A 20179-nucleotide genomic window follows, 5' to 3' on the forward strand; every position below is an offset into this window, starting at 1 on the left:
AAATCAACAACAGAATGATTTAAAAAGAAGAAAGTTCATGTTTTGGAATGGCCAAGTCAGAGTCCAGACCTCAGCCCAATTAAGATGCTGTGGCATGACCTGAAGAGGGCTGTTCATCCCAGAAATGTTGATGAACTGAAACAGTTTTGTATGGAGAAATGGTCTAAAATTCCTCGCTATTGTGAAAGTCTGATCAGCAGTTACAGGAAACATTTGGTGGAGGTTATTGCTTTTAAAGGTGGTTTTACCAGTTATTAAATACAAAGGTTCACATACTTTTTCCAACCTGGACTGAGAATGATTAAACAATGTGTTCAATAAAGACATGAAAGGTACAATTGTTTGTGTTTTTTTTAGTTTAGGCAGATTGTGTTGTCTATTACTATGACTTAGATCAAGATCATTTTCTGAGTAATTAATGCAGAAAACCAGATAACTGCTAAGGGTTCACAAACTTTTTCTTGCACCTGTATATCAGATATTTACCTAGGGTCCATCAGTATTGTTCCTCTCCTCTATTCACAGGGAGTAACATTCATCAAATTTAGGCCCATTAAGCTAATACACGAGGTACAAACCTGAGAGATGCAGTCAGTACCTCAAGATACCTACTTTTCCCTGAAGGCAACTTTTTCAAATGGATGTTGTAATACTAAGGGCACAGTAAATATTACATATTGAGAAAAGCAATATGTTATACAGTGCACTGCATTTAATACTTTGAATGCAGTGTGTTAGTACAACTATTAGACTATGGCATTTTTACATGAAACCATTATTCAACAAAATCGGCCAGTGTTTGTTTATTCAAAGGAAAGGACCACGTAGTATGTTCTATACTTTTTAAAATGCATTACTTTATAAATAGCAAGATTTAATTAAAAAATAAGTCCTACATCCTTGAACTGTTGAATACAACCATACAGAGCTATTGCTCATTTTGTAACACGGCAGGTTGTGGAGTCAGGATCAATAGTAACCCTAAAGGGAGTGGGGGAATATAGGGAAAGAGCAGAAATATTGAGATTAATTTGCTTGTTCTATGTACTTATTCAGACACAATGGCCTGATTGGTCTTCTCCTATGTTGTAAAATAATTTTAAATTGAACATCTCTTCCCTTTTGGATCAAACTTAAAAAGTCATTTAATCTCAAAACCATAGCACTATTCTGATAAGCAGAGGTGCTCTCTCTTTGGTATATTATCTAATATTTATCTTTCAATCCGCATTACTAAAGCAGATTATAATTATAGCACTGCTCTGTAAGGAAGCTTCTGTGCACAAATTAACTGGTGCATTTCCCACATTACAAGGTTGACTATTTCTGCACTTCATTGTCTATAAACCCCTATACGACTTCCTGTAGAGGTACAAGTACTAGCTACTTATTTTTCTTTCTTTCAAGGAGCCAGGAGGTGCACAATCGTAAAATTCTATGAAACCTTCATGGCACTGCCCCATCTGTTCTCGCAGACTGAGCTTTGCGTAGGAAACCATCCATGAATATGTCAAACCTTGCAGGTACTTCCATCACTGGTGCCTTCACTGCTTAGCACACACTCTGGAAGATTCACATGGCGGATAACCTCTGGGACCTGGAAGTAAATCTGAAGCAACAGGCTCTGACAACACTTGCCCATCACACTGCTGAAAAGAAAAAGAAAAAATAACCTTAAGTAAATAACAGCAGCAACCTCAGCCAGGAGACAGTGTACATACACAAAATACTCAAACAAAGCAATACTAAAATTCCACTAATGTAGCACACTGGGACTTTGGTGATGCCAGACTTACAGATTCTGCATCCTCTTCAACACAATTTTAATTCACTTCTTTAGAAAATATGTTACACTGTAATATAGTAAATTTACCAGTGAACCCGGTGAATTTTCAAGAGAGCAGAGATAACATTGGTCTTCTCTGGTTAAAAGGAGCATGGGAAACTGGGGTGAAAATGGGCCCTTGGTGTGCTTAAAAGGAATGCATGAAATAGGGGCCCAGTAAATTTAAAGGGAGCACAGGAAACATCATTGGTGAGCCAGACACTGAATCAATGGATTTTCTGAATAACCACAGAGCTAATTGTTGGATTTTTTAAATAGGAAGGATGTGGAAGTTTTAGAGAGGGTGCGGGGGGGGGGGGGGGAGAAGTGAGCAGGGAAGAGTGGTGGTGGTGGTGGGCAGTAAGAGTCAGGGTGGGAAAGGGGACAGGAGGAGGGAGGGGGGAGATGTGGTGAGGGGGTGCGGGGCAAGAGGGCGCAGGCAAGAGAGACATTGTGGAATAGTAGAGAGGTATCAAAAGCATGGATATCCATTTCAGCTGATGACAATCTGAGATTGGCAGAAAGAGAGGTGAATCTCCAGTTGTGCAAATAGGCTTCTTGGTAACAGCACAGGCACAAGCTTTGAAATTCAACCTAGGTTCAAGCATGTATCTACACTATGAAAGGCCTGGCATATTTGTCAAGGACAGCGATGGTGTACTTGAATATAGAAGTAAGTTTGTGATGCACATTTAAAAGGGATTACGATTATAAATTAATACAGGGTTCAACAACAAATTCTTCAATTAAATTACAAAATTTTAAAATCAGTGGAAGTCAGAAGAGCAAAGGTTAATAACAATCAACAGTTAGATAGGACCCATGAAAAGAGAGAGCAAACTGCAACTGGGGATCTTTCAGCAGAACTTGTGAAAGTCAAAGATGAAGACTACAAAAGTTTGCTAAGTCCAAAATTAACAAGTGAATAACTTGATTGTTTTGTGCTCTTCTGGGGATGAGCAAAATTCACCTACATGCCACAACTACACACATAACACTATCCTTGCAATAATAGAGCAGCAATTCCAAATTTAGAAATAATACAATATGGTACTTGTGTTGAAAATGCAATGACTTTTGTCACTGATAGCTGTTCGGTAACAGTCTCTTATCCCAATGGAGCGGCATAATATCTCAAATAAACGAAGAGAATCCTAGCTATTTTCTCCGTTAGTTTTTGTTCTTAAAGAGTTGTCCCAAATAAGTGGCTGTGCCAATTAACTGGATTCCACTGTATTCATCCATCACAGCTATCATTTAAATCCTTTGTCTCACATAGACATGATAATCCTTTGAAAAAGTAACGTTTTCTTTAAGCTTGTAAATTGACAATTCTTCAGAATAAAGTCCAATTACAATTAACAACATTTATTGATCCCAACCCGTAATCCACCTTCATATGATTGCCCCAATGGATGCTGGTAATTTATTCTCGAAGACCTGACGGCCTACGAAATTCTTCAGAGTCAAGGCTGGAGGACCATGTTATCCGTTAAGCAAGCACACAACACTAAATTGTTTTCTGTGCATGAGATTCACCCAATTTGACATCCACAATAGAAAATATATTGCACATTATATTAGTTCAAAGGCCTTGCCTCCATTGGCTACACTTTTGCAGACGGGTTTGAGTTGAACGCATCTGAGGGCTAACATCTGGATCCTCAAGGATTAGGTTACAGCACTGTCAGAGTGCTATGCAGGAAGGGTCTGTGGATAGTTGGGAATTGGGGTGGCTGTGGTTATATTGATTTGTGTGGGGAAAGGAGCTGACTGTGTGAAATGCAATGCTGGCAATTCCAACATAGTCGGTCATACCCGAGAATAAACCAAATCCTAGTTGCTGGTTTATCAAAGTCTGCTGCAGCATGCTTTACTGCCAGCCCATGAGAAACTCAATAGGGAAAGTGGCCATCAGACCTCGGTTAAGCAGAAAACAGTAGAAAGAAAAACTTGGTGCTATCAAAGCACAAGCCTCTTAGTAAACAATATATAGAACAGGTTCGGCCTAACTTTCATACCTTTCACACAGAGCAGTCTAACTATCCTTGGTGTGTGTCTAGCATTTGGAAAATGAGAATATATTATCCTTACTATATAGAAAATGTTCTGTACATTCAGAGCTATTTTTTGTGCCTTATCACCTTGTTCATCAAAAAACAAAAATAAACCAAGGTTATCATACGTTGCTCCTGACAAATTAAGTCTAATTTCAAAAACATTTTATCAGATGAAGCACTAATTCTTATGCACGAGAACATAAAAAAGATACAGGTTTTTTTTTACCTTTCACCTCTTTGTTTGATGCAACTGATTAGATAATCTGTCACTTTCTTGATGTTATCCAAATCACCATGGCAACAATTGAGCAACAGGGGGATTCGAGATCGGATGAGGGTGCCCGTAATATCATCAGCGGGTTTCTTATTGTGAGTCCCAATGCAGATCTTGGCTTCAGACTCCAACAGGACAATATCCACCAGGCTGATAAGCTCACTCTTCTTCAGACACAGGACATACTCCTTGGTATGTTTCTACAAAGACAAAGGAAACACCCAGTAGCTACATTCCCAACCTAGACAGCAATACATTGCCAGGTGGCCATTGGAGGAGTGTGTTTGTTTCTGACTGAGTTTGCCAAATGCAAACTGACTCTCACATTTCCTACACTGCAGCAGTGATTATACTTTAAATGTATTTCATTGGCTGTACAGCTTAATGTGGAAATAAAGACAGAATTAGCTCAAACCAGTCAACAATTCAGGCCGAACCAAAATAAAATCTTCAACCTGAAGTGTTAACTCCATTTCTCATTTCACAGTGCTACCTGAGCTGATGAGTGTTTCAGATTTCCACCACCTGCACTTTTGACTTTCAAATTTAAGTTTTTTTTTTCAGTTTGACACCTCTAGCGTGTTATTTGTAGTTCTCTTAACTTGCATTCTTCCTTATAATATTGGTTGGTCGAGACACTCCGGTATGTACAGCAACATTGAATCAGTAAGATTAATGCCCTTCTTTGGGTTACAGTTCAGTCGGAGAGTAGAAACTACCAACATACTACAACTGACTATATTCTATCATTTAGTTGTGTAGTTGGTATCTGACTAGATTTTTACTGGATCGATATTTAGGGAGGTCTACTTAGTGCAGATTATATTTGATAAGAACAGCTGTATTTTCACTAAATGACAGAACAGTATAAAGGCATACTTTTACATTCAACATCATTGTCACATTCATTCTCTGCACCTACTGGGACAACAAGTTGGACAACAGTAAGGAAAAGCACTTCAGGAACACAAAAGGAGCAGGAGTAGGCCACTGGATGCCTGGACCCTGCACTGTCATTCAATATGATCATAGCTGATATACCCCAAGCCTCATTCCCTCTCCTCCACCTGATCCCGATAGCCCTCAAGCTCCTGATCTTTCATAGAACTAACTACCTCTCACCTAGAGGGGGTCAGTTGTGCTGTGAGGATTACATTCCTTGACTTCTCTAGTGCCTTTAACACCATCCAGCCCAAGATCTTAAGGCACAAACTAACGGAGATGGGAGTAGACTCTCACATGGTGGATTGGATAGTGGACTACTTGACAGATAGACCTCAGTATGTGCGGTTGGGAGACTGTAGGTCTGACACGGTGGTCAGCAGCACAGGGGCGCCGCAGGGAACCGTACTCTCTCCGGTCCTGTTCACCCTGTACACATCAGACTTCCAATATAACTCGGAGTCCTGCCATGTGCAGAAGTTCGCTGATGACACAGCCATAGTGGGGTGTGTCAGGAATGGACAGGAGGAGGAGTATAGGAAACTGATACAGGACTTTGTGATATGGTGCAACTCAAACTACCTGCGTCTCAATATCACCAAGACCAAGGAGATGGTGGTGGACTTTAGGAGATCTAGGCCTCATATGGAGCCAGTGATCATTAATGGAGAATGTGTGGAGCAGGTTAAGACCTACAAGTATCTGGGAGTACAGTTAGACGAGAAGCTAGACTGGACTGCCAACACAGATGCCTTGTGCAGGAAGGCACAGAGTCGACTGTACTTCCTAAGAAGGTTGGCGTCATTCAATGTCTGTAGTGAGATGCTGAAGATGTTCTATAGGTCAGTTGTGGAGAGCGCCCTCTTCTTTGTGGTGGCGTGTTGGGGAGGAAGCATTAAGAAGAGGGACGCCTCACGTCTTAATAAGCTGGTAAGGAAGGCGGGCTCTGCCGTGGGCAAAGTACTGGAGAGTTTAACATCGGTAGCTGAGCGAAGGGCGCTGAGTAGGCTACGGTCAATTATGGATAACTCTGAACATCCTCTACATAGCACCATCCAGAGACAGAGAAGCAGTTTCAGCGACAGGTTACTATCGATGCAATGCTCCTCAGACAGGATGAAGAGGTCAATACTCCCCAATGCCATTAGGCTTTACAATTCTACCGCCAGGACTTAAGAACTTTTTAAAAGCTATTATTAATGCTTTTTGAGATAGTGATTTAGATGCATATCATATTTTTTTACTGAGTTAAGTATTGTATGTAATTAGTTTTGCTACAACAAGTGTATGGGACATTGGAAAAAGTTGAATTTCCCCATGGGGATGAATAAAGTATCTATCTATCTATCTCTCTATCTACCTTCACTTTAAGCACTCCTAATAATTTAGTTGCTATAACCCTTTAGAGAAGAGAATTGTAGAGATTCAATCCCTTCGACAAAATGTGGAATTAAATTATTTGCCCCTTATGTTGAAATTGTGCCCCCTTCTTTTAAGATGTCCCATTAGAAGAAACATCTTGACATTCATGCTGTCACATCCCTTAGGATCTCGCATAAGATAACTCTCAATATTCAAAACCATAAAGAATACAGATCTAACCTGTTTTGCATCTTTTGGTAGCACTATCCTGGTGACTCTCCTTTGGACTACTCCCAATGTTACCACATCCTTTCATAGATAAGGGGATCAAAATTGTGCCTGCACTCTAGGTATGATCTCACCAAGGCCCGCACAACTGTATCAAAACTTGCCTTGTTCTAATTGCCAACTCCTTTGGAATAAAGCCTATACAGTACTGTGCAAAAGAGAATCTGCAGAGACTAGAAATCCAAGCAACCACACAAAATGCTGGAGGAGCTCAGCAGACCAGGCCAGACCTGTCCTGAGGAAGGGCTCAGCACGAAACATCGGCTATGCTCTTAGGCGCCGCAGATGTTTAAGAGAACTCGTGAGGGTGTTTAAGAGAACTGATAGTTTTAATGGCAAAGGGTGGGTAGTCACACCGAATATTGATTTGATTGAGCTCTATTTTTAAAAACTTTACTACTCTTTATAGTAAACTTTTTGATATTTAGAAACTTTGTTTCATTATTTTGAAAGCATTTTTGCTTTAAAGAATTTTTTTATGTGCCTAAAACTTTTGCACATAGCTGTATGCTTGTACTACCACTTGTCATTTAGGAAGGCACTCTAGCTGGTTGAACACTAGTTAGATCTTGCTCTACAATAATCTCGATTTCATTTCTCTTAAAATCCTAGCCTAAAAAAAGTGACGAAGTGAGAACATGGAGATGGAATATAATAGAGAAAAATACAAGGTCATCCACTTCGCTGCAAAAGGCAGACAAACAGGATACATCTTAAAAATGTAATCAGGTAACACAAGAGCTCTGGTTTTCCTTGTACACAAGATATTGAAAATTGAGATGTAGATGCATTAGGAAATACAGAAAGTGAATGGTAAATTGGCCTTTATCACAAAAGGATTTAAATTCAAAAGATGTCTGAAGTCCTTCATTAGTCGGGGTCAACCATGCATATTGTGTCCTACATTATGTACCCCCAGGGTTAATTTTTCCTGTGGACTGTCACTTTAAAACACCGGGAGAATGAAACTGACTTTTGGACACCTGGATTTCTGCTGACTGCAAAGTTGCTTAGGGAGGGGGAGGGGGAGAGGGGAAGAGAGGGAGGGGGAGAGGGAGGGGGTTATTTGATGGACAACGAATGTTATGGTTTCTCTGCAGCTTGTTTTGAATATACAAGGACACAGAGTCACACACAGAAAGACACAGTTAGAATCAAGATGGATTCAGTCAATGGAAGACATCAGTGAGTTGGTTGCTGGTTTAAACTTTAGTAGCCCAAAAGGGGTGAGTTGAGATTGATCCAGAGTATTGATAAATGACTCTCTTTAAGTAGCCCGTAAGGGTGAGTTTGATTCCATTCAAATACGAAAGTGTGATTGTCACTTAGTTATTCCACAGGAGTAGGTTCTCTGGTGAGGGGAAAACCTTTGTGAATACTACATGTGTGTTTACCCTTGTCTGGGTGTGGTATTTCACTGAAAAAGGCACCCCTTTGGCAAATCACTGTTGGAGTTATTTCGTATGTCGTGGAACTGGATAAGTGGCTTTCACGTTGTGTGTGATTGGGGTAACCTTGTGGAATGTACCGGTGTGTCGACCCTTGCCTGGGTGGTGGTCCCCTTTGTGGTAAGCTACTGTTGGTGATAATCCATAAGTGGATTCTGTTTGAGTATCCTGTGGCCACCACTTTGGGATGTCCTGTAGCTGGATTCAGGTGTGGTACCACTTGTGTTGAAAGGATATTCGTTGAAGATCACTATTGGTGATACTTTGTGTGTGGAGTGGAACAACTTTGGAGATAAAACCTACTGTTATTGTTACTTTGCGTTGCTGTCGTGGAATCTGTGGAATATTGACGTAATTGCCTTCTCACAACATTCGCCTTTGGATTACAAATACAGGTTTCCCCCGCTATCCGAAGGTAGAGCGTTCCTATGAAATGGTTCGTAAGCCAAAATGTCATAAAGCGAAGAAGCAATTACCATTAACTTATATGGGAAAATTTTTGAGCGTTCCCAGACCCAAAAAATAACCTGTCAAATCAAACCAAATAACACATAAAACCTAAAATAACACGAACATATAGTAAAAGCAGGAACGATATGATAAATATACAACCTATATAAAGTAGAAATATTGTATGTATGGTGTAGTTTCACTTATCAAACTCGGGAAGACAGTGAGCCAAAATCGATTTGGAGAAAAAAAAAATCGGTACGTACACGCATGCGCACATAACTGCTCGCACAAGGCCTCACAATCATGGTAGTCTTTCTCAGGGTAAACACACATATAAAGCAGGCGTCTTTTTTTCGTAAAAGTGAAAATCCTCTTTAGTTAGCGAAAACAGGTACTAATGTAGGTAATGTAACAGCGAGCTGACGTAAAGCGAACGTTCGAGAAACGGGGGCCACCTGTATCTTGCATTAATTAACTTGAGAATTGAACTCAACTTTTCGTACGTACCATCGTAAGACTGTATCACTCACCACCTAAGCTTGAAGAAGTTTGGGAACTATATTTACACCTATATATGCATAACACCATTAACCCTTGATTTACCTGGTTTAAGTTACTATATTATATAGTTACTAATAAAATAGTGCTTTGTTAACAGCAAAACCAGACTCCAGGTTCTATCGCTGCTGATACTTTTACAGGGCTGCATTTACATAACACCTAATTGACTATGTGATATGCAAGACAGCAGGCAATCCAGGGCAGTACGATATGTAGAGCAAGATGCTCCCCATAGAGCCGGCTCCCCCTCTCTATGCAGCTGATGAATCTAAAGGAATGGCAGAGATTGATACAGTTTGACAGCGGTGGCATTACAAGTGCTGTCAGTCAGCAACATAGCACTGCCTTAAGATCTACTGCTCTGGACTTTTCCCTCTTGAAGCTCTCCCCTTGAGATCAGTCTTCCTTCTCCCAGGTGAGCTACCAACCACAGCTGCGAGCCCCATCTGCCTGCAGCGACTGGTTTAAAGACACCAGCAACCTGTTTTTGCCCCTCTTCTGGCCAGTAGAAACAGTACCACCAGGATTAGTTGCTAGCCACACAGAAAGGCCAAGAGCTGGACTTGGCTGTCAAAGACTATTTGAGATGCACACCATTGGGAGCATTTAATAGGTAGTGAGAACCTATCCCCACTACCTCTCCCACAAAAGATGTCCAAATGCAATTATACATGGCCTTGAATTTACACCTGGAGTACTGTGCATGGCTTTGGTCTCCTTATCTGAAAAATGGTATTCTGCCTATTGAGACTGTTTCAACAAAACTTCAGCAGGCAAGTCTGATGAGGAATGATTCAGTAAACTAGGTCTATATTATCTTGAATTTGAAGAATGAGAGGAGATATCATTGAATCTTTAAAGTCCTGAAATGGTTCGGCTAAGTGGGTGCAAGGAGAATGTTTCTTCTGAGGAATCTGGAACCAGGGCCACAGTTTCCATATGGAAAGTATGCCACTGACGAGCAAGATGGGGTAAAAGTTCTTTATAGGTGAGAGTGGTGAATTTTTGAAATTCTCTACCCCAGTGGATGGAGGTTCAGTCACTGAATTCATTCAAAATAGACATCAGCAGGCAATATTGCGTAGGAAAAGGACACTAAGGTAGATCAGCTGGTGGAGCAGGCACAAAGTGCCAAGTAAATTATGCCACAAATCGGTGAGAAGTTACACCCTTGTTGGGAAAGGTCACTGCATAGCAGTTTTGTGTCCAAAATGTTGCTTTCCAGTCATCAGTTATTCTGTTAGCTTTGTTACATATTGGCATGGCCTACTTAATTAACTAAAAATATAAGCATTTCCTCCAGTTATCAAGATATTCAAGGAAATTTTTTGCCACAGAAATCCAATGCCCATTACAAATTGAATCATCTCAATAACTGAGCAACTGGTAGTTCAACTGCGCCATTTGATTTGCAACGCTACCTGTGGGGTTCTTTGGTCACGTCCTTGCCAGATCCTTGGAATGTCCACACAGGCCCAGAGAAAATCTAGGGTTGCTGTAGGGTCAAGCCTGCAAATAAAATAAGGAGATTAGACAGTGATTACCAGACGATGGGGCTGGAGGTAGAGGTAAAGAGAGAAAGAGAAAGAAAGGGAGGGGAAAAAAGAAAGGGAAAGGGACTGAGGGATGAGGGGGTGAAGGTGGTGTTGGGGGATTGGGAGAGGGGGGAGAAAGAGAGAAAGAAAGAGAATGAGGGAGAAAAAAGAGGGGGAGGGAGGAGAGAATGAATGGGGCATGGGAGAGATAGATAGATGTGTGTTTGAAGGAGATACGGTTACACCCTTGTCGATGACAAACACTTTTCAGTCATAAACGTTGCTCATCATTTAACATATATTCTCTTGGTTTAGTTGCATCTAGATTTGGCCTACTATAATGATTTTAATTAATTAATAATTGCAAACATTTGATACTGTTGTGCAATTGTGTAATCAGTTGACAATCTCTTCTACACTCCTAATCTTACAATGTAAGATGGATCACGAATGAAGCAGCTGAATATAATTGGGCCTCGGACAGTCCTGAGAAACTCCTGCAGTGATGTCCCAGGATTGGGATAATAGACCTCTAACAACAGCAAATGTTTTGCAATACATTATTTACTCTAGAGTTATGCTTTTTCCTTGATGTCCATTACCCAGTTTTACCAGGGCTCCTTGATGTTTCATACAGACAAATGCCACCATAAAGTCGAAAACAGTCAATCTGATCTCACCTCTGAAATCCACCTCTACACCAGAGTTTGGACTAAGCGTGTAAGGAGGTCTGGAGCTGAGTAGTTATGCTGTAATGCAAACTGGCCATTGGCGAGCAGGTGCACAGGTTAGAATTTCACAAATTCATTCCCAGTGTAATGAGACCTCACTTTTAACTGCTTGAAATGTTAGGGAGCCAAACTGCCTTCTACCTTATTGCTGAGTGCTGCATGCATTTGCTGTTGGTTTGCAGCTTACCTGAGCCCCTCTTGGTTACTCAGTAGAGTGCTGATGCACTGATGCAGTGTCGTCCAGTTTGACTGGTGAATGAGAACAGCTAGAAGATAGGGTCGGAACGAAAGCAGCTGCGATCCTTGCTGATCTGTGGTCTGGACACAAGAACTCATTCTAATTAACGCACAAAGATCCAAAAAAAAGGAATCACCTGCATCCTCTATGCCTAATCAAGACTGACCAAGATCAGAATTTTAGTGGTATTGATAAAGTATCTATCTATCTATCTATCTAAACAATGATCTTTATTCCATCACCCAAACACATTTATTTCTGATTAGCTAAGTGTACACAAACTACAATCACTTTTTTAAAATAAAAAAAAATAAACAGAAAAGACTATTTAACCTCTCATACTAGCTTCACATTTAATTGCATCTTGATCACTATGTATCTCAACCCCACGCACTGATAGGTATCTCTTCGTACTCTTATCTTTTAAATGGTTTGGCCCTGAACATGTCAGTTGTCACCACCATTCACAGGATCTAAGGAGGGAGGATAATATATTACTACTCCCGGAGTGTGAACAAGTATTTTTGATTACCTTATTAAATGGCCATGTACTTACTTTAAGACTTTTTTCTTCTAATTTTTCCCCCATCAAAGAAAGCAGTTTCTATGTAAAGAAAACCACACTAACTTCAGAAATAAACTGCTCATGTCACTTTCTCTCTGCTCTTACAGAACCAAATCAAGGGTTTGGTAACACAAAGATCATGCTCCTACACCAGCAATTTAGAAATTGGGATAAGGATCCACAGAGACATTCAAATCCTACTATGGCACGTAGGAAACCTAAATTTATAAAGTAATCTGGAATGAATTAGTAAAATGGGTATAAAACTAGCAGTGTTCTGAAGAGTTATGTTGTTTAGCTAGATTTTCAGACAGGGAAAGATGCAGTTCTTACCTAGATTGACCTAAGTGACTCCCAAAGATGCAGCAAGACTCTTAAGTGCACTATCAGGGAACCTGGTATCCCAATTAGTTGTATCAATGAATGTTTTGCATTGGCGGAGCAAAATGGCACAGGCCATCAATGCCTTCTCTAGGAAAATAAATGCTACCCACATCACTCTAGCTTATGAAATCAACATACAGCAGTTATTAAATTGTTGATTTTTCAAAGCACGTCATTCTTATATAATAAACACGAGGTTCTACAGATGCTGAAAATCTTGAGAAACACATTCAAGATGCTGGAGAAACTCAACAGGTCAAGCAGCATCTATGGAAAGGAATAAACAGTCGACGTTTCGGACTGAGACACTTCATCAGGACTGGAGAGGAAGGGCGAAGAAACCAGAATAAGAAGGTGGGGTAAGGAGAGGGAGTACAAGCTGGAAGGTTTTAGGTGAAGCCAGGTTGGTGGGAGAAGGGGGATGAAGTGAGAAGCTAGGAGGTGACAGGTGGAAAAGATAAGGACTGAAGAAGAAAGAGGAATACCCTACTCAGGCCCAACAGGGTATTGTCTCCGCACCATCACCACCTCATCAACCATGGAGATCTCCCATCCACTGCTACAAACCTTATGGTTCCTTATCCCACACTGCTCATTTCTACCTCATACCCAAGATTCACAAACCAGACTGTTTGGGTAGTTCTACTGGTTCTGCCTGCTCCCGCCCAACTGAACTCGTGTCTGCATACCTGAACTCCATGTTATTCTACTTGGTTCAGTCCCTTCTCGTGTATATTCATGACACTTCACATGCTGTCGATTTCTTCAACAACTTTGAAATCCCTGGCCCTGATTGCCTCATTTTCTCCAGGGATGTCCAGACCCTATGTACTTCTATCCTCAGTCAAGAAGGCCTTAAAGCTCTCCGCTTCTTTATCAACAGCAGATCCAACCAGTTTCTCTCCACCACCACCTTCTCCCATCCGGTGGAAATGACCCTCACATTCAACAATTTCTCTTTTGGCTCCAAGGAGTAGCCATGGGTATCTGCAAGGGCCCCAGCTATGCCTGCCTTTTCATTGGCTATGTGGAACAATCCATTTTCTAAGCCTTCACTGGTAACGCTGCCCAACTCTTTCTGTGCTACACTGATGACTGCACTGGTGCTGCTTCATACATCTATGCTGAGTTTGTTAATTTTATCAACTTTGTCTTCAACTTCCACCCTGCCCTTAAATTCATTTGTTCCATTTCTGACACCTCTCTCCCCTTTCTCGATCTGTCTCCATGTCAGGGAACAAATTGTTTACTGACATCTTTTATAAACCTACCGATTCCCAAGGCTATCTTGATTATACCCTTCCCACTGTCTCCTGAAATAAATGCTATTCCTTTTTTCAGTTCCTTTGCCTCTGCCACACCTGTTCCCAGAATGAGGCTTTCATTTGTAGAACATCAGAGATGTCCTCCTACTTCAAATAACGGGGTTTCCCTTCCTCCACCACTGATGTTGCCCTCACCCGCATCACCTCCAGTTCCCAGACATCTGCCCTCACTCCATCTTCTCACTGCCTTAATAAGGACAGAGCTATGTTTTTTCTTACCTACCACCCCATGAGCCTCCGCATCCAGCATATCATTTTTTTGAAACTTCAGCCATCTTCAAAGGAATCCTACCACCAAATAATCTTTACCTTCACTCCACTTGCCACTTTTTGTAGGGATGGCTCCCTCCATGATTCCCTTGTCCATTTATCCCTCCCTACTAATCTTCCTCCTGGAACTTTTTTCCTGCAAGTGAAAGAAATGCTACACCTGCTCCTTCACCTCCTCCCTCAGGAGGATTATTTCAGGACCTCAAATAATCTTTTCAGGTGAGGTAACACTTCACCTGCAAATCTGTTGGGGTCTTCTACTGTATCTGATGTTCCTAATGTGGCCTCCTCTACATTGGTGAGACCCAACATAGACTGGGGGACCGCTTTATTGAGAATCTTCACTCCATCCACAACAAACAGGATTTCCCAGTGGCAACCATTTTAATTTCAATCACCATTCCCATACTGACATGTCGGTCCATGACCTCTTCTACTGTCACGATGAGGCCACTCTGAGGTTGGAGGAGCAACACCTCATATTCTACACAGATGGCCCCCAACCTGATGGCATGAACATCAATTTCTCTAATTTCTGGTGGATTGTCCCCCCTCCCCCTTCTTTCACTCTGACTTTGGCTCCCCTCTTAACTACTCTCTTGTCCTTCCCTGTCTATCACCTCCCCATGGTGCCCCTACCCTTTCCCTTTCTCCATGGCCCATTCTCCTCTCCTATCAGATTCTTTCTTCACCAGCCCTTTATCTTTTCCACCTATCACCTCCCAGCTTCTCATTTCATCCCTCTCCAACCAATCACCTGGCTTCACCTATCACCATCTATCTTGTACTCCTTCTGCTCCTCCCACCTTCTTATTCTGGCTTCTTCCCCATCATTTCCAGTCCTGATGAAGGGTCTCGGCCCCAAATATCAACTGTTTATTAACTTTCCATAGATATTGTCTGACATGCTGAGTGTTCTTACAGCATTTTGTTTGTGTTACTCATATCTATATAATTTTGTTGTGTAATCTGACTCAATTTTAGTATTTGACATACTCAGGAGTTTGGAGCACATGCTCTTAACTTGCGAGCAAGATGCAGAAAACTGAGCTAACACTCAATCCATCAGTAGCTAAGAAGGATAAAAGCTGCTTGTCCATTCCAGAGTTCAGGCACATGCAATATTCACCTCAACCCTCACGATACCTCACTAATCTTTACCTTATGGTCAGCAAACAGGAGCTTCTGCTGTTGTTCAGGACAACAGGATATGACTTCAGGGTCCAGCAACTCAAACCAGTCAATCAGTAGCCCAGATGCCGAAACAGGCTTCATCTGCTCCACACTGCAGAGATCAAGAGAAAAGCAGAGATGGTGATAACATGCAGAAGAACTAAGAATGATAAGCACAGAATTATTGCAGCATGGAAAAAGACTAGATAACAAAGAAAGGCAAAAGCAATCTAGTCAGTTCCATTCCCATTTCCCAGCCTTTTGTCAATGCAATTTTTACCCCTCTCAAATATCAATGTATTTTTCTTCTGAGAGAAACAAATTTTGCTTTCATCACTCTTCAGGCAATGAATTTCAAATTTCAAAATGTTTACCCCTCTGTCACCCTAACTCTTTTATTCATCACCTTCAATTCAAGTTCTCTTCTTCTCAATCCTTCCAGCAAAAGAAAGACTCCTTAATTCACTTTGTCTAAGCATTTGTGAAATTAGAACACATCTCGCTATTCTCCGCTTCAAGAATAACCTCAACTCCTCCAATCTATTCACATAGCTTAAATTTTCCTTACATGGCAACACACTTCAAAATTTTTTCTGTACCTTCTCTTTGCTATCAATTCTTTTTATAATAGTCATTAGAAATGTATGGAATAACCTAATTACACCAAATTTGAGTTTCATAAAGATTCAACATCACCTCCTCACTTTTATAATGTGTGCATCCATTTATAAAGTTCAGTAATCAATATACTTCAATCCCTCCAATTATTTTCTGAAGTTTGTGTACAAAAACATCCATTATCTCTCTGGCCACTCACTTTTAGAAATGTATATTTTATATTAGTCGACTAGGCTTCTATCCTCAGCAGTTTAAGAACGAGAGATGATCCCATTCTTACAGAACTCAACACAGTAGACATTTCTATTGGCTGCGATGTCAAGAAGCAGACACCTGTCTCAGAATAAGGGGTATTTCCCTTAATTATCAGATGGGGTGAAAGCTCTGTTGATCTGTGTTTAGAATGACCTCAATGACTGTCACTCCATGGTTCTCCGAAGTACAAAATTCAAAGTTCATCACCCTGAGTGAAGAAATTTCACTTCTTTCTAGTCCAAGGTGAAGTGACCCTCATGGTATCCACAGTCAGCCAACCAGAGAAAGATCCAATTTTCACCCTTTCTTGGCTTCCCAATTTCCTTTCGCGCTTGTATTTTGATCTTTTTATATCTGATTACTTCCACACATCACTATTTTTACTGTTTCCTCTTACTCTTTTGACATCACATCACCAGTCTCTGGCTTTGACCGTCCAAGAGGGAATGCATCTGGATCGTACCTCAACCATCTTGTCCTTAATGACTCATCAACATCTGCAAATTTTTGATTTCAATTTTCTGCAGCCTTTTGCATTTTCAAATAAGTATGTCATTCTCTTACGCACTTTTACTTTACATAGTCTCTTAGCCTTTCATAGTGCTGTTGTAAACCTTACAACACTATAACCTCTGTTACCCGTTGACACTTGCTTCATTTGATTCACCATCACCAGATTCAATATTTTAGAATTCTGATTAAATTAATTTTAATTTAATTTCACATTTAAATTAAGTATTTTGTGTTGGTTGAGAAACCTTCTTATAAAACACTCCTGAACACATTTCAGAAATTCTTTCCCTCTATCCTTTATGCTGTTACTACTCAATCTCTGTCAGCAAATCCAAAGTACCCCATTCTTACATTTCTTCAATTTCTTGCACTTCTTGCAGATTTGTTACCTTATATCCCTCAACCTAAATGGTAGCCAAGAAAAAAGGCATAACTCAAGCAGTAATGGATTGTATATGGAGGAAATTATCAGTAGATTGCATGCCTGACTCAAAAGTTTATGAGCCTGAGAGAGCATTGTCAAATTTACAAGCAACACACACAAAATGCTGGTGGAACACAGCAGGCCAGGCAGCATCTATAAGGAGAAGCACTGTTGACTTTTCGGGCCAAGACCCTTCATCAGGACTAACTGAAAGGAAAGATAGTAAGAGATTTGAAAGTAGAAGGGGGAGGGGAAAATGCGAAATGATTGGAGAAGACCGGAGGGGGTGGGGTGAAGCTGAGAGCTGGAAAGGTGATTGGCAATAGGGATACAGAGCTGGAGAAGGGAAAGGATCATGGGATGGGAGGCCTCGGGAGAAAGAAAGGGGGAGGGGAGCACCAGAAGAAGATGGAGAACAGGCAGAGTGATGGGCAGAAAGAGCCCACGCATTAGGCTCTTTAATTCCTTTAATTGTATGCAGTTTACTGTCTGTTATTTCTTGGCACTTGTAACAGGGTAACAAATTACACAGCACCCACACAAACTGCAGTTTAGCGTGGGAGAGCTGTCCCAATCTCATGAATTTGGCGGGACTGGAGTGTATTCCCGAGACTTATGCTGCCAAGGAAGTGTCACATGTATGGAAGAAATTTTCAGTAAATTGTGTGCTATTGTTCTGAATGCTCCCTCAACTCCACGCCTATCCATAGTAACCTTTCACCCTCTGGCTTAACATGAATCTGTCTCAAACATAATTCTGGTGTCATCAGCTGTTGAGGAAGAGAATTCAATGATTCACAGCTCTATGAGCAAATAATTTCAGCTCATGTCTGTCTTAAATAGATGAGTTCTTGATGGTGACCCCAAGTTCTACGTCCCCCTACAAGAGGACATGTGCACCTGTCAAGATCCTTCTGGATCTTGAATGCTTCACTTGGTTCAAATACTGAAAGAGTACATTACGTATGCTTTTATTATCTTAATTTGAGATTTAATTATTAATAAAATTACAATTTATGAATTTGAATAACTACGTTGAGTGGTTAATGTGCTTAGGTCTTTTTCCACCAAGATTCTTGAGCCTTGAAATACAAGCAGAATCTCTACATTGGAACTGATGAGAAATACCTTACTGATATACAAATTTTACGCAATGTATTATTCTCTTGAGACTAACAGCTTTGTAAATCAAGGAATACCGGTATTCCTATACTATCAGTGCCAATGTAAATAAACCAGGTATTCAATAAACTTTGATATCGATCTCTTTCTTAGCTCCTTAAATTCTGCCTCTCAAACCTAATTCATCTTTCTACTGGAGTCAATCATATCAATATGAACCAAATCTTGGTTGTTTAGTGTCACTTCAAATTTCCTACAGTTGGTCAGTTACCACAATGGCAACGTACAATTTCGGCAAGGGATTTTAAAACAAATGGATGAAACTGTGAGGAGCTAAGCTCAAAAGGCTTGCAAAACTCAGCAGTAATGACTAACACTTTCCCCTTTAACTCACATTATCCATTTTTCAGATGGAGAGTTATCTTCTTATGTTCACACTAAAACTTGTGATTTGAATGCTGGACATCCAAAATAAAAACAAAATGTAAGTAAAGAAAGCAAGGGGAGCTTAATAATTGGTAACATGACCTCATTAGTTCTATCAAAAGTTGTCTGTGCCCATCTCTTTTCACTACTAATGTGCCCAAAAGAACTTCCAGCATTAAATACTTCTGTTCCTCAACATGGAGATTATGGGCCTTGTGCTCAAAGCTAGATATCCAATAAGCTTCTCATCTGATCTCCCTCAGATTAAAGGGGTCCCTGAAGTTGGAAAGGACAGCAGAAGAGCACCTTCATTTGAAGAGGCCTCAAATTTTTTTAAATCATAGTGCTAAAGTCCAAGGAGCAGTCTTGCTAGCTTAAAGAACAAATACTATCATCAGCTTATGAAACACTTATTGGAGTAATTAAACTTGAGTTGGGACATCAGAACCAGTAATGCAAATCACTACTCTATTGGGACCCTGGATAGTCATCAACTTACTGCTAGGCTGCTTAACATTTTAGACTGCAACACATCATAATAAGCTCCAGCTTTCCATTCCCGCCAGAAACACTCAGTCCCAAAACATTGCTCATTGTACACCATTAGATTAACTTGCTGCACAGGTTATTTAGTCACTGCCACTTTTCCCACCAAAAATGCCCCAATGGATCTACCTGTTGCCATCGACCTCCATCTTCACCACTGACTCTTCTCCTTCTTGATGAAGAAGTGTGGTTATCAGAGCCACTGGATCCATGGCTGTATGCTGTGTGGCCACTTCCGGGCTGGTGGTGAGGACTAATGTCAATAGTTCTTCCAGGTAGGGAGACCGCATCTCAATTAAACCCTTTAATACTGTGGGATTGACAGAATTTTAATGGTGATAATCTCTAACAGAACAGATATCTAAAAAATTACAAAGAAAATGCCCAATAGGATTAGGCATAATTACACCAGACACTTAGCGTTCATTGCAAAATTCTTCTGACATTATTTAGAACTTTTACATTTCTTCGTCTTGGCTACATATTTTACACATGTACAAACCAGCCTCCCTACACTGTTAAATACAGGACATTTTATCTTTTCATTCACTCGCACACATAATACTCTTCACTGCATTCTCTTCAAAGAGCTTGCTCATCACTGCACAGATCATCTGAGCAATTCACCACAACTTCAGAAAACTTGCTTTCTGCTTTTAAATACAACTCTCAAATCTTTTGCTAGCTTCAGTTGTCGCATTTCATTAATGCTGAGACAAAGCCAATGTAAAATGCACTCTTCCATGTCTCTGTGTTAATTAGGCTCAGAGGCACATGTAAACTGCAGAGAATTATTGTGCATTCCATTAGTTACTAATAAACTCAACAGGGAAATAAGTAT

General features: G+C 40.6%; 1 protein-coding gene across 3 annotated transcripts in view; it reads right to left on the reverse strand.

The window, feature by feature from the left end:
- Positions 1 to 20179, reverse strand: part of ints1 (integrator complex subunit 1) — a 180311-nt gene that overhangs the window by 38550 nt on the left and 121582 nt on the right. For all 3 annotated transcript variants that reach the window (XM_073060973.1, XM_073060972.1, XM_073060971.1), the window contains exons 34-39: positions 19468 to 19648; positions 15423 to 15546; positions 11667 to 11797; positions 10635 to 10722; positions 4112 to 4359; positions 1517 to 1649 (exon numbers count right to left, since the gene is read on the reverse strand). In XM_073060973.1, coding sequence (XP_072917074.1) covers positions 1517 to 1649; positions 4112 to 4359; positions 10635 to 10722; positions 11667 to 11797; positions 15423 to 15546; positions 19468 to 19648 — 905 coding nt within the window. The remainder of the gene's footprint in view (positions 1 to 1516; positions 1650 to 4111; positions 4360 to 10634; positions 10723 to 11666; positions 11798 to 15422; positions 15547 to 19467; positions 19649 to 20179) is intronic.

Source organism: Hemitrygon akajei, chromosome 11 (assembly GCF_048418815.1).
Source record: "Hemitrygon akajei chromosome 11, sHemAka1.3, whole genome shotgun sequence".
Classification (NCBI taxonomy): Eukaryota; Metazoa; Chordata; class Chondrichthyes; order Myliobatiformes; family Dasyatidae; genus Hemitrygon; species Hemitrygon akajei.